Source organism: Motacilla alba, chromosome Z (assembly GCF_015832195.1).
Source record: "Motacilla alba alba isolate MOTALB_02 chromosome Z, Motacilla_alba_V1.0_pri, whole genome shotgun sequence".
Lineage (NCBI taxonomy): Eukaryota > Metazoa > Chordata > Aves > Passeriformes > Motacillidae > Motacilla > Motacilla alba.
The window spans coordinates 16,126,268-16,140,713 of NC_052046.1; the positions used below are offsets into that span (position 1 = coordinate 16,126,268).

Sequence of the window (14,446 nt, forward strand, 5' to 3'; positions counted from 1 at the left end):
TGAATCTTTGAGTGATTTGGTTGAGAGCAAGCCAATGATTGCTCAGCCCAAGGCAATGAAAGACAGGAGTTAGTAGTCATTGTGAAGTAAAGGAATAGAAGAAGAAGTACTAGTTTAAGACTTTGAGAAAAATTACCAGAAAATCTCTGAAAACAACTAGGGGATGAAATGAAAGGGTACAGGAATCAAGTCAGGTAGGCAAAATAATAATTTTCCTTCATCCGTGTCACAAATGGGGAGTGATATACTTCACTCTTAGGAGTGAAACTCCAAAATATGTTACTGATAAAAAACAGTGAGTTGACAAAATTCAGCGTTAAATGTGTTGGTGATTTAACAAGATTTGATGGCAAAGTACACTTGACTAACAGTGTAGAGGGCAGAGAAAGATAAATCTGTCAGGGAGACTTTGCTGTTGTGTCATCAGGTTCAGAAAGAACTCCCTTGCTTTTTAAACTCCTCTCAGAGAGGAATCAATCCAGGTCCAGCTAGATCCTCTCCTGGTTCTAGACTTGGTCAATGCTTATGTCCAAAGAATTGTACGTGCACAATCAGTCCTCTGTAGCACTTAGCTAAGATGTCAGAGTTTAGCATGCTGTTAATGACTTACTGAGAATGTGCTGCTGCAAGGAGTTTTTCAATTCCTCAAGGAGTAATCTTGAGAGGTCCCTTCTCAGGGAGATAAAGGAGCAGTCCTGGCAGGGAGATAGTTGCATGAGTTTTCATTTAGGCATTATTTTTTACATCAGTTCTCATATTATCATATTTCTCACAAAATTTGAAAGGAATTTCTGTCCTGGGGCATTTAATAGATAGTTGGTTTTTAAATTTGACGGAGTGGACTGGTGAAATGTAGGCTTATCAGATAGAGTAACTTGTTTGGGAGCCCTTTCTGGTGCAATGGTTCGCATTCTCCTAAAGTCTATTTAGATTTTTTTATACATAAATAACAGCACAGTGGCAATATATCAGCCTTCAAAAGTGCACTGATGTGCCTTCAGTGTTCAACATTTTTTTCTCAGTTTTGACAGGTTTTTTTTCAAAGATATTTTGCAAGTTGCTAAGGAAAAAAACAAGTACAAAGCATGGATTCAAAAGAAACTTAAAAATATGTAGACAATGTCATTTTCAATTCACATTTGAACCCTGACAAGTAGTGATTTCCTCAAATCAAAGGATTAACCAGGGGCATGAGTATTCAGGACTTTCTTTTTCCTTAGTCCCTATATTAGCATACTAAAATTGTGAAAGATGTAGGCAATGTTGCATGATGATGAAAGTCACCAGTCTTCATCTTCTCAAGATAAACCTCCCTTGAATCACAAATTACTCGTACTGTTGAACACGTATTTTACTTTCTGCCTTGAAATTTATTGAAATAATTCTAAAGCCTTGCAGGTCTTTTTTTTTCAGGAGCTTCAACTCTGAAGTAAATTCTGTTTTAAAAACTCTGTATTTTAAAATGCACCTCTGATTCAAGGATACGTTTACAACAATTATAACCAATTGCTAACCATAATAAAGTGGCATCCTATGTAAAGATGTTCATATAATTTTTTTAACCAGTGATAGGCTGACCTTCTCAATCATTTGTGCTTCCTATTGCACAAGCCAGGTATATCTTTGGATTGAATCATGGACAGAAAGTTAGAGGAACTATTGTTCAAATTACATGATATATATGATTTGATAAGGTAGAAAGGGTAGGGCAGCTATTTGCTTAAGAATGAAAAAAAATATTAGTTTGGCTTCCTCCCATTGAGCAAGTGTCACGGAATTTAATTTTGTCATAAACATGAAATGAAAACTTAGAAATATTCATTAATTATTTCACATGATATGAAAAATAACACTCTTGATACTCAATTACCACCATTCTTGTTTAAAAGAAAGAGTAAGGTTCATATTGGATCTACTTAAGTGGGTTTTTTTAGGCTAAGAGTAACAAAATTCACCTGCAATACATAACGTATGCTTGTGTGGAAAAACAGCCTAACTAGCAGTGTGAAATCAAATGAAAAATCACTGTGGAGGAAGTGGCATTGGGGCTTGGTATCTTGTATTTCCTGCAGCACAAGGTGTACTTGACCAACCATGCTGGTTTCAAGAAGGCTACATAATTGAAAGCTTACAGAACACCAGCCAGAAAAGCTAGGATTCATCATAACTGAACAAGTGGTGGTAGAAAACCAAATTAATGTCCTATTTGACTCTTACTGATGGGTTTTATTTCAGAAAACAACATACATGTTCATTTTACCTATGGTTTCTGCCTGGAATATGGGGCTTACACACAAAGCTATATGGTAGGAATTGAAAGTTCCAGTGGGGTGCTCATGAGGAATGGTCTTTGATAGCAAAGGAGGATGGACATCGTGAGAAAACAAAAATTGTAGGGACTTGCATGGACTTAAGTGGTGATGGAAGAACTACATCCAAAAGATGGACTGGAAATTATTTGAAACAAGATAAAACATTTTGTAGGAGTTGTTTTACTTCCATCAAGCTGCTAAATTTGCGAATATTGTACATCTGCACAAGCTGACCTCATAAAGTTCTTTGTATGTGACTGCATATTTCTAAGGCTTTTTTTCTTTCTTTTGTGGGAAACTGCAAAGTGCTAAGGATTGTGATGATGAGAGGGCCACTTTCCAAATTTTGCACAATAAAGTTTTATTGTGATTACTGCTAATTGAGTGGTGGTCATATTCTTGGTCTCTGCCATTATATTTCCAAAAGTTTTGCCTGTTGCATCGTGTTATTCATTTGGTACTGCATTACAAAGCATTGATTCAGTATATTTTCAGACTAGATACTGCATTATAAAGCTATTTTCCAGCACAAAATACTTAGTACAAAACCAGCAAAGAGAGCTTTATTTAGTGGGTTGTACAAAGCATTTGATTGGTTTTGAAAAGCATTTGGCTACTGCATCTGGAATTACTTCCAAATATATATTTCTTGGTCTTCTGTGGTATTTATCTACTTTTAATAAGAAGTGGTTTATTAATTATTCAGTCTCTTTCCAGAAAGTCAGAAAGTCAGTCTTCTGCTTTTCAAAGGTTAAAGATTAAAGAAAAAATGCCAGAGGCAAAATCATACAAAAGTTCTTTTGTAGCCCTGAAAAATAAAAGGCTCGATTTAAGCACTACTGAAAAAGTGTCTGAAGTTGATTTTTTTTTAATATATATACAGCTTTATTTGAAATATGTTGATATTTAGCCAGGCAGAACTCAATGCAACAAGAACTCCTGCCTCAGCCTCCTTGGCCTTCCTCAGTAAGACCAGAGCACTGTGGCCCCTGAACTCACAGACAGCATTTGTACAATGCTGTCGTATTTTCTTCCACTTGGCATGTCAGTGGCTAAATCTCTTTTTCACAAGAAAAGGCTGTGTAATTCTGCAGTGACATTATCACAAGTGAAGCAAAAAATAGAGTGTGTAGATTTGCTGCTCCAGCAAATAATCCATTTTCACATGTTTGAACCATTATTTTAAAAACAGCATTTCTGTGGTTATGAGTGCAAGTAAAAGAACGTTTAATCCTCCTTGCTACCAGCCAGATGCAGCCCAGCCCTGACCCGAGTGCACAATCTTGTGTTGGTGCAGCTAAAGAATCCAGCTTTGAGGAGGTTTTATTTCCTGAGGCTCAGTGCTGCGCGTACTGGAGGGCACAGTTTGTTTTCTGCAGCTGGCTTGATTGCAGCTAGCTGAAAGCTGCAGCTCAGGCTTGCAGGTGCCAGCAAACAGTGGTATCAATTTCCTTAGAATTTGAAGAATTTCAAAGAATTTCAAGAATTAATAATATAAGTGAAAGAGTTTTCAAATTGCAGAGCATGAAGCTGTTTGCCACCATTTTGAAAATAAGCTTTTGTGGGAGGCCTCAGCAATGCTTCCCTCAATCAGTCACATTTACCAGCACCCCACTTGCATCCTTTTAAGCTGATTTGTTTTATAGGTTTTCTAAGATGATGGGGCAGGTAGTCTTTGCGACATCAATGTAAAATACTTTTGAAGTCAGTCAGTTACTGTCTTACAATTAGGACGTATTTTCTAATAACACCTAGCTTTCAGTACATTGTGATCACGTGCACAGTTCCCTGTTGCTGTATTGCACACCTGTTCTGTTTGCAAGTTTTTAAAATATCTTTACAACACTACTGATTGTAGTACATGCTGTACAAACATTAAGGCAGTTTTTCTTTTAATTTATTTTCCAAGATATCTAAATATACGAGAACTCCATAAAAAATTTTAATCTTATTTTAGTCTTCAGCTTAAATTTCTGCATTCTCTCTTATATTACAAGATAGAGACAGCCTTATTTTTTTACCTTTTTTTTTTTTTAATTTTTCAATGTTTTCGAATTATGCCTACTTCTGAAAAACATCTCTACTTGTTTTAGTGTGCTCCTTGGTGCACCTAGAGCTTCTTTGTTTCAGTCTCCTGCAAAATGCAGATGAATAGATAAAAACATCTGAAGTGCTATAGCAGTAAGTGTGAAGTGAAACAAAAAATAACTTTTTAACCACATGCTGGCAGGGAGAACTAGTCCGCAGCCAATGTGTTAGCCTTGTCCAATGCTAATTGTAAATTCATCCTTTCCTGTTTTTGAAAGAAAACGTTTGTATTTCTTGGGATAATCTCTATTTATAGAGGATGCAGTTGTTATTTGCTACAGACCATACACAGTTAAAATATCCTAACTCAATTTAGTCTCTTCTGTTGTCTAAGTTGGTCTTCATGATGCCATTTATTGTGGGTGATTTGTAGTGATCTATTTTTCATCAGCAAAGAACCAGGTGTTAGGCTTTGTTCTACAGTTTGGCTTTTGTTTATAGTCATCTTTTTAGGAAAATAAGAGTGCCTTTTAGGAAAATAAGGTTAGAGTGGCCAGCCAGGCAATCTGCTTGTGAACAAGTCCCAGAAAAATCTGGTTTTGCATGGTTTGGAGGCAGAGTAACTATCCAGACAGCACAAACGTTTAGTTAAAAGAGCTCATTAAATAAAACAGAAAAGAATTTATTAGTGGCTACTGGACAAGTATGAGCTACTACTCCAAGTTTGTAATAGAAATAATATTTATGTTGTCGTCTTGGTGACTGAGTGTTAACTTTTCATGTATAGGTACAAGCTGTGCTAAGCAAAGAATGGCACACGTATCAGCTCATGTTCCACTCAGTGTAAATCAGTAATGAGAGGGACATTGTCCCAGGTTTTCTGCAGTGCCTTGTTTCTTGTAGAACATGAAGTTGAAACTGTAACTTCAGTTTTAGCCTTCGAGAAATTTTTATACTTTGTATTTCTGGACTGTGTCAGTTGATTTTGGTCTGTTCACAGTCATTCTGTTAACACAACATGAAATAGTTCAAAATCTTAATTTACCTACATTATTTATGATTAAGTCAAATACTGTGTAACTTATGAAATTTTTTTTTCACCTTAATTCCCATAATTCTGAAGAGAATGCTCTCCAACATCCCTGTAGATCTCCTTTTTCTAGTGCTTCTGCCAATACTCTTCTAAATTCATACGCAAGTAACCTAGAAACAGTGAGAATGCATGCCATCTTAGACAGAAACTGGAAGTTTGATAGAGTTCATGCTAGATATTATTAATAATATAATTTTCTCAGTCACAATCAGTAATATGTGTTATTTGTTCTGGATGATTAGCTTCTGTGTACAATGTTTTCTCTACTAAAAAATGAAGAAAAGCATGAAAGCCAAGTTGCCATAAATCAGTAGATTATTGTTAGCTAGATGTGTAACGTGGGTCACCATAAACTCCACCTCTCCATTTACCATCTGCAGATTTGAACATCTCTTTGTGTTGTGAGATTTCTTTTACAGCATGTGTGGAAAATACAGCAAGCTACCTTTAAATACATTAATTATGTGTAAGTTTATTTTACACTGCTTATGATGACCCTTACTTTAATGCAAAAACATTATGCTCGTGATGTTTCAAAGCACATAGAGCACAGAGAAGGCCATGCAGTACATTTGCATGTTAAAATAGGCCAAACAGTTTGTGTATGAAGTCAAACTTCAAAGCGTTTGGATTCTGGCTAAGATAGAAGGGGAAGATGAGAGAGTAACAGCACAGCCATACTGGATCCAATCAAGATCATGTTTTGTCCAGCATCATGTCTGCAGGAGTACATGTAAGCTGATAGCTACAGACAAAAATTAACCACGCAATCATATGTTACATTCCTCTTCCAGTTTCCAAATATCTCCAACTAAAGGGATTTCCTGAACCAGGTGTGCATTCTGTGTGGGTTGTAAACTGCAGTGATTTTGTCTTCCATTGAGCTATTCAGATCCCCATTAAGCTCACTACATTTAGCCTCCAAGGCTAAACAAGGCTGCCAGCAAGGTTTGTTCTGCTGTGTGGAGTCACCGCCTCAATTTTATTTCTGACCAGTCTGGCCCATCTAGCCTCTTTTGGTTCATCCAACTTTATTTTTTTAAAAGAAAGCATTATTATTGTTGATTCTAATTTGACCTTACTCATAAGCATGAGGATGTGAGTGGTTGGTGGTATATAGCTGGCTTTTTTTACTCGTCTACTTACTAGCGTTTTGAATTTTTAGCTGTTATGAGGATTAGAAACACATGCAATAAAATTAAGAGATTTGTGAATATTACATAACCAATTCAAGAAACTTCAAGACCATTTCCTGTAATGGCTACAGAGAAAAAAATCCGTACTTGTCAATAGTACATCACTGTGACAAAACTCCTCCTCTATCAGCAGATGACAAAATGATGGTGGAGGATATCATGGTGAAGTGAACAGAGTACAGGGTGCCCATGTAAGCTTTGTCTGCTTCAGGAGAAATCAAATTCCAAAGGGCTGGAATTTGTGGCCTTTGGTATTTCATATCATGACACGTGTTGAACATCATCATAAGGTGAGAAAGGGGAAGAGCGTGCCTCTAAAGACCTCTAGAAGGATGTTCTGTCCTTCTGTCCTTCTTAAAGTGAATGGAGCTCTGGAGATCATTAAGAGAGAAGGTGACAGGGGTATATTTTGCTTCTACATTTCTTTTTGAACTAAACAATGGACAAAATTACTTTAGCAGGTGACTCATTGGTGTTGTTTCATTGTCTAGGAGGTAGACTGTGAGTGTAAATGACACAGTTGCAATCCCTTATATGGTTTGAAAAGTAATAATAGCAATTGGTTTTACTCTTTTAGTAGTAAATTTCAGTTTTTACTGAAACTTTATGAAAGAAAACTTGAACTAATGATAACTTGATTGAATTCCTAAAAATTTGGCTTGTTCATTTTAATTATACTTGAGTGACTGAGAATAGCGGAGGAAAATGCCTATTGCACATGAAGAGGCATAGCAGAGATTCTTTAAGTATAAATGTTTAGGGAGACAAAATTATTTTCCAACTAATTATTTCCCATCAGGCTGTCAATTATTAATTTTTTCTTGTCATTTGCAGTGGATATTTTCTGAAGAACTAATCTCTGTTTTTTGTTTTGGTTTTTTTTTTTTTTTTTTATATTTCCTGACTCTGACTGGAGGAAGAAAAACTAAAATAACACAAATTAAACTTTTCCTTTTTTTGCTGTCCAGTGAAACTGGAAATACTTACTAAATGACAAATGGTCTTCTGTGATAATTTTACTGCATTAAGCAGGAAATAAGATGCTGAGAGAGACAGATTAACATTGACCACTTGGGAGCTTAATTATAGTAACAAGCCTTCCATGAGAATTTTGTCAACTCAATGGTGAATAACACAGATGTGGTTTAGCAACTGGAAATTATTTAGATGTTTTGACTTGCAGCAAGTATTGGGTATTTGGGTGGTTTTATGTAACTGTTAAGTGTCAGCAAATGCTCATTAAATGCTTCTTTAAAATTAAATTAAATTTGTGTATATTTTTGGTATTAAGCAGTCTTAATGTTCTACAAATTCACCTAATTTTTGACTCTTTTGGATTGAATATACATCTCTGCAGCAGCAGAGTCAGTGGTTACTTTTGAAACTGATTTACAGGACAAACATGGAAGAGAGATCACTATAAGAAACAGTAAATACAGAAAAGATAAATAGCCTTATTTTTATATACAAATAGTGGGTTTCACTTCTTAATGGGTCTTGCAGTTATAGGTGTCACTTCAAGCTGGATTTTTACCCTATATCCTGGGTTTTTACCCTATATCTCAATTTTTTTTCTGAAATTTGCTATACAGTCAAACTTTTGCAGTATTTTCCTTGGTGATGATCACTGAACCTTAGGGTATGGGAAATCAGTCAGAAGAAGTATTCACTCTTTTGATTTATCTCTTCATGCACAATTATCGGAGTTCTGCAAATAATCATGTATAGATGCTATGGAGATTAGCAAAAGATTGCATAGAAAATTAATTTTATACTTTTCCAAATATAAAGGGTTTACAGGAATTAAGAGAAAACCATACACTTCTTTTTCTCTAATATAGATTAAAATTAAATACATCTGAAAGCTTTTTCTCATTCTTTTCCTATGTGGTTTTTCTTCAAAAATTTTCTGTTAAAAATTAGTTATTTCTCAATTTGAGTAACCTTTAGAACTAAATACTTGAATGAGGGAACATTTTGTATTAAATACTTGCTTTAGAAATTAATGGAGCTAAAAGAATAACTAAACTAAACTGAATAAATAACTAAAAAGTTGTTTATTCTTTAAGGTGATAATGTTTTACTTCCTGTCATTGGAATTGATTTTAAAATGAGTGATGGGAGTTTGAAAAATATGTTTGGAGTACAGAAGTCCCGTTGCTAACAACTCTAAATTTGATTATGTATCTATGTATGAGGAAGTATATTTTAAATCTCTTACAAGGTGAGATATGTGTGCCCCAAATGCCACTTTCAACATGTCTTGTTCATTTCATTAAGTCATAATTGAATGTTAGTTTCTTAGAAGTATTTGGGTTTATTTGTACTGCTACATACTAATTTTTTTAAAATACTTTTTTTTTAAAAGCTTTCTTTCACCTTGTTTGCACTTCAAATGTTGATGTGAAAAATGCACTGACCTTCAGTGGGCCTCTGGAAGATATGTTTGGGTACACAGTCCAACAGTATGAAAATGAGGAAGGGAAATGGTAAGCTCTTTTTCTTTTCTTTTTTTTTTAACTGAACACTAGATATTATCGGCTATTCAGGGACTCAGGTGCTGTACTTTTATTTTCAAGTTATGGTCAGGTTTTGTCAGGCATATTTCTTAAACTTATGCACAGCCCTTAGGAAATCTGGAAAGATTGGGAGAGAAAAAGACCCACACATATACCTCCAATTATCTCCTCAAATACATAAATGACTTCACAAAATGGGTAGATTCCCTCATTGATGGAACTGAGAAAGTACTGTGTTTTGCCTGAGCTCTGTTTTTTCCATTCACCAAATGAAATCCTTACCTTTTCCTTCTGTTAATGTATTTACAATAAAATTACTTCTGCATTAAGGTTTTTTTCCTAAAATTATCTGTCAGGGGTTGTCTAAACTGAACTTTTTAACTCTGTTGGTTGGAAGATTTACCTGTCAAAATATTAACTAGAGCAGTACTCCCTCTGCCTTCCCTTTTGGAGGGCTAATTGTGTCTTGCAACTGGTAATATATTTGCACTGGAGGACCTGGAGCCTTTATCTTAACCTCTCTTTTCCTTCCTGTTGTTCAAAGTAGAGGCTGTATTTTGGCATGCTCACTCGTATCATTGCTTCTTGGTCATTTGATAAACACCTGCCTATGCTTTTCCCTTGTTAAACCCCAGAGGCTGACGACTAGGCTGGAGGACTGAAATAACAATTGTATGGTAAAAGGTTTGGGGAAGAGATCTCTATCATTCTTTGCAGCTGGCTCTGGTTTTCCCAGAGCTTTTTTTGACAGTTCTGGGTAAATTCAGGGACTCCTGCAGGCAGGCAGGAATGACAGGCAGCATGAGGCCGTGTGACACACAGGCCGGACTGTTCTGTGGTGAGCAGTCACCACTGCAAGAGTTTGACCACCACTGCAACACAGTGCTTAGAGAAATAAAACCACAGAGCCTGCTAGTGTGAATGTGCTAGTTCTTGACTGCTGCAATTGTAGGATGTTTTAATATGCATTTGTACGAGGGTCAAGAGAGAATAAGAATATTGACCTTCCGTGAGCTAATTTAGACCTTCAGGAAATGGAATCCATTCTAGGAGCTGGGATTTTGCAAAGTAAGCTGTTTTGTTGTAAGCAGTCCTGAAACCTTTCAAAAGCAAACAATAATATGAGCTGGAAATGGTGGATCTACCAGTAGCCAGACAGCGATATAAAGTAGTGTGCTAGATCTGGAGGTCTCTGAAACTGAACTTCAGAGCTCCTGTAAGTTGTCAAGCTTTCAGCACATCAGTATTTAAAGCAGAAAATGTGTAAGCTGAGAGTTAAAAATATACAAAACAGCTTTGAGAGACTTTTTCTACTGGAAACCTGTAGGGCACCAATAGAACTTTCCAGCAACAAATGGTCTCTGAACCTGACTGCAGCTTTTTCTCAATAACTTGGGTGTTCCCTCATGCAAAAAGACAAAATAAAATAGCCTTTCAGACCATCTAACACTCTTCATGAGGCTCTTTTTTTCTGAGAAAGGAACAGCACATGGGCATGAACTTGATGACCACTCATCATCTCCCAGGGAATGTCAGGAGCACTCAGCTTCTCTGCATTTTACAATTTTGAAATTTCTTTTAATAACCTTTTTTTATTAATGAGGGGGAAGAACATCTCTTTTACAGTGCTGCTTCACATTATTTAAGACTAAATTCTTCTTCTGAGTGGTTGTGAACCTCTCCTTTGGCATTTGGTCTCTGAACAGGGAAAATAGGTTTTCATCTAAGATCTTGTAAAGATCCAGGACATATTAAATAAAGCATATCTTTCCTTCTGCATTACTTCTAACACTTGTTGTCTACCCACCTATATTGCTTTTATTTTCCTCTGAAATTTTTAAAAGTCTTATTCTGTTCTGTAATTTGGTTTATAGGCATGTTTCCTTTTCATTTCCTTATTATTTCTCTTACATCTCGACTGGTATAATAGATACTTCTCTTTTTCTCCATCCTATACTGCTAGTGTAGAACTTGCTGCAGCTGTCCTCTCTCTGTAAGTTTTATTTGCTCACTTTTGAGCCTTGTTAGAAAGAAGATATTTCAGGTAATTTATTTAATTTGCAGGGTACTTATTGGTTCACCACTAGTTGGCCAACCTGAGAAAAGAACAGGCGATGTCTACAAATGCCCTGTAGGAAGGGACAGCCCATCACCCTGCATAAAACTGAACTTACCAGGTACGAAAGGAAATAAAGCTGTGTCACAGCTTTTCTCGTGAAAATTTCCTTGGGGCTCCAGAGCTAAATGTGAAGGAAGTTGTGTTTGTAGGATTAAAAATAATTCTATTTTAAGGCTTCTCACTATCCTGTGGAAAACATGCTCATACTTTAGAATGGGTATGTGGTTGTGTTATCAAAACTTTATTATGACTGACATTAATTGACTGTGGTTGGCAGACCTGGCCATTGAGCCAGGAAGGTCTTGGATCATAATTTCATGGATTACCCTCTCCAAAGAGCCTTCATAATGCCATCAGTAAGCTTTTGATGAAAATGTAACTGGGTTGATGCATCTTAATATGCCAAATGTAATTTTTTTTTTTTTTTTGGTCAAGTCAAGAGATACCTGATGTAGACTGAAAGGAAATTCCTGTTTAATATGAACTTCACTTAATATACCTGTTGTGATTTTTTTTATCTCCTTGTGTTCCTTGAAAACCTAAATGTCAGAAAACCTAAATATCAGTAATGCAACATAATAATAACAAATAGAAAAGCTATTAAGTCAGTCATAGCAAGACAAGGTAAAAAATGATTTTTTCCCTATTTAACAAAACTCTGTGTGTAGTAGTATCTTGTTTTCCTTGTGCTGTTATTCTTACTTTTTTTTTCTTTTCTTGCGGTTCAAGAAAACTATTTGAGACAGCAACCCAGACAAATTTTCTGGGATAAAAGCCAGTCTCAGAAATTTTTCTTGATTGTTGCAGTTGAAGAAGGAGGGGGAAGGGTGCTAAACCAGTGTCAGTCTGGGTTTTATTTTAGAAGCTGGAAGCTCCATACTAGGGGATATATAATTTAACATTTTGTTTTCATGTTCCCAAATACTTAACATTTTAATCTATTTATAGCTTCTACTTCAGTTCCTAATGTCGTGGAAGTAAAAGAAAACATGACTCTTGGAACAACCTTAGTGACTAACCCAAAAGGAGGGTTTCTGGTAAGAAAGGACTTTTTGCTAATTTTAAAAGTCTGGATTTTTCTCGGATATCATAATAAAAACATTTCACCCTTTCTCATTTTTTAAAGGCATGTGGACCACTTTATGCTTATAAATGTGGACGTTTGCATTACACAACTGGAGTTTGTTCTAATGTCAGCTCCACTTTTGAAACCGTTGGGGCCATTGCTCCGTCTGTGCAAGGTATGCATGCTACAGGAATTTTCCCGTGTGTCCAAAAATAAAGAGTGCCAAACAAGACAAATGTATACACATAGGCATACTGAAAAAAATGAAGTGCTCAACTTAGCTACCAGCATTACCAAGTTAAGTAAATGTTTTCATTGTCTGTATATAACCTAAATTCTTCCCACTTTTGGAATTTCTCTCAGTATAAACAATCATTACAGTGCTATGTAACATCCAAACACAATTGCTAAAAATAGTTGCTTATGTTTTTAACTTATGGCCAAAAGACTCCTTTTAAATAATGATGGCATACTGAGACCTAATACAAACCCAGTTTAGTAATATACATACAAATCTTAAAGACCTGGTCCTCTGAAAAAAATTGTAGTGAATAGATTGACATTGACAAAAGTAGTGGGTCACTGGTAAATGCTTCAGTTGTGTGATCTTCTTCCATTCTTAAATTTCTGCTTACAAGAAAACTCCTTCCTGATAAAGGGAACACAAGCCATGTGAAATACAATGCAAAAATTGAAGAATGATAGTTGGCATCAAGCACGTCAGTTCAGCCACACTGCAGAACAATGTACATTTGTTACTAATGACAGAAGTAGCTGGAGCTGTGAGATAATCTGGATCCTTGTTACTGTCAATTCTTATGTGGCAATTTGTATTGCAGAGTGTAAAACCCAATTGGACATTGTCATAGTCCTTGATGGGTCCAACAGCATTTATCCATGGGAGAGTGTCACAGCCTTTCTGAACAGCCTCCTGAGAAACATGGATATAGGTCCTCAGCAAACACAGGTAACATGGTAGATATTTTATGTGTTTTTTAATTTAAGAAGAAAAAACAGTTTACAGGAAATGGTATAATAGTGTCATCTATGGACCTCTTCAATTCCAAGAACTTAGAGCAGCAGGATACTGAAGCAAAATAGCTGAAACCACAACTAAATCAGTACTCAGTCGTCAAGCAGCAATGTCAGGAAGACTATCCCTCCCCCCACTTCTCAGGCAGTCTGGAGAAACCAACTTTCTAACCTAGAGACAAAAGTTAAGTGCATTAAGTGAGGCTGCTTGAACACTGTCCTTTCCCACTTCCTTCCTCTCCACAGCCCCTTCTTGTCTTCCTTTGTACTTCATTGCACAAAGGTCATTTCTGCTCTTCTGAAGCACACATGCGTGGTTTGGACAGCTTTTGATTGTAAGCTTTTTGGAGCAGCCTTCTTAGTGCTGTGGAACATTGGGCATGCAGCTTTTAAACCTTGAGATCCTAATTAATGAGTGGCTGTTTAGCTGCATGTTATTAATGGCAGAAGCTGCATTTATATAATAAGTGAAGAGGGCCAAATTCCCAGCTGCTATAAATCAATGCAGTTCCATCAGAATTAATGGAACTATGACCAATTACCCCCTGAGGATCTGGCATATGTCCCACATGCTGTTTAACAGATTATGTAAATATCAGTTCTAAAAGAACTCTGGGAAGGAGAAAACAGTTGAGTCTGGGATACATATTAACACAAAAAGCTTTATTGACAGCAACAGAAGAAACTGTTTCTTCCTTTCTCTATTTTCCGCCTCTCGAAATCAGGGATTTTCCATGGCCTCCTGTAATAAATTATATTCTAGAGGCAACTTTGCCACTTTGAGTTAGCTCCTAACATTCAGTTCCTGCCTTTACAGAGGAGACTGTGAGAAGATGTAAAGGATATCTCTGTCTGCAGAGAGTTATGCATAATTTTCCATGTTAACCGGGGTTTTCAAGTTACCACCTAGGTCCTCTGTTGTCTATACTGAGCACTGGCCGATAAAATAACTTAAAAACTGTCAATATCACAATCATATCCTGTTATTTTAAACACACTCTTCTTCAGATACTGTGAGTAAGAAGGAAGATCACTTTTTCAAATTCAGCAGAAAGGAAAAAATTCTTTCTGTTCCCTTAAA

The 14,446-nt window shown here is 36.2% G+C and overlaps 1 protein-coding gene across 2 annotated transcripts in view; it reads left to right on the top strand.

The window, feature by feature from the left end:
• ITGA1 (integrin subunit alpha 1) overlaps positions 1–14,446 on the top strand; it is a 73,389-nt gene that overhangs the window by 19,723 nt on the left and 39,220 nt on the right. For both annotated transcript variants that reach the window (XM_038125398.1, XM_038125397.1), the window contains exons 2-6: positions 8,998–9,118; positions 11,213–11,325; positions 12,216–12,304; positions 12,394–12,508; positions 13,173–13,300. In XM_038125398.1, the coding sequence (XP_037981326.1) occupies positions 8,998–9,118; positions 11,213–11,325; positions 12,216–12,304; positions 12,394–12,508; positions 13,173–13,300 (566 nt within the window). The remainder of the gene's footprint in view (positions 1–8,997; positions 9,119–11,212; positions 11,326–12,215; positions 12,305–12,393; positions 12,509–13,172; positions 13,301–14,446) is intronic.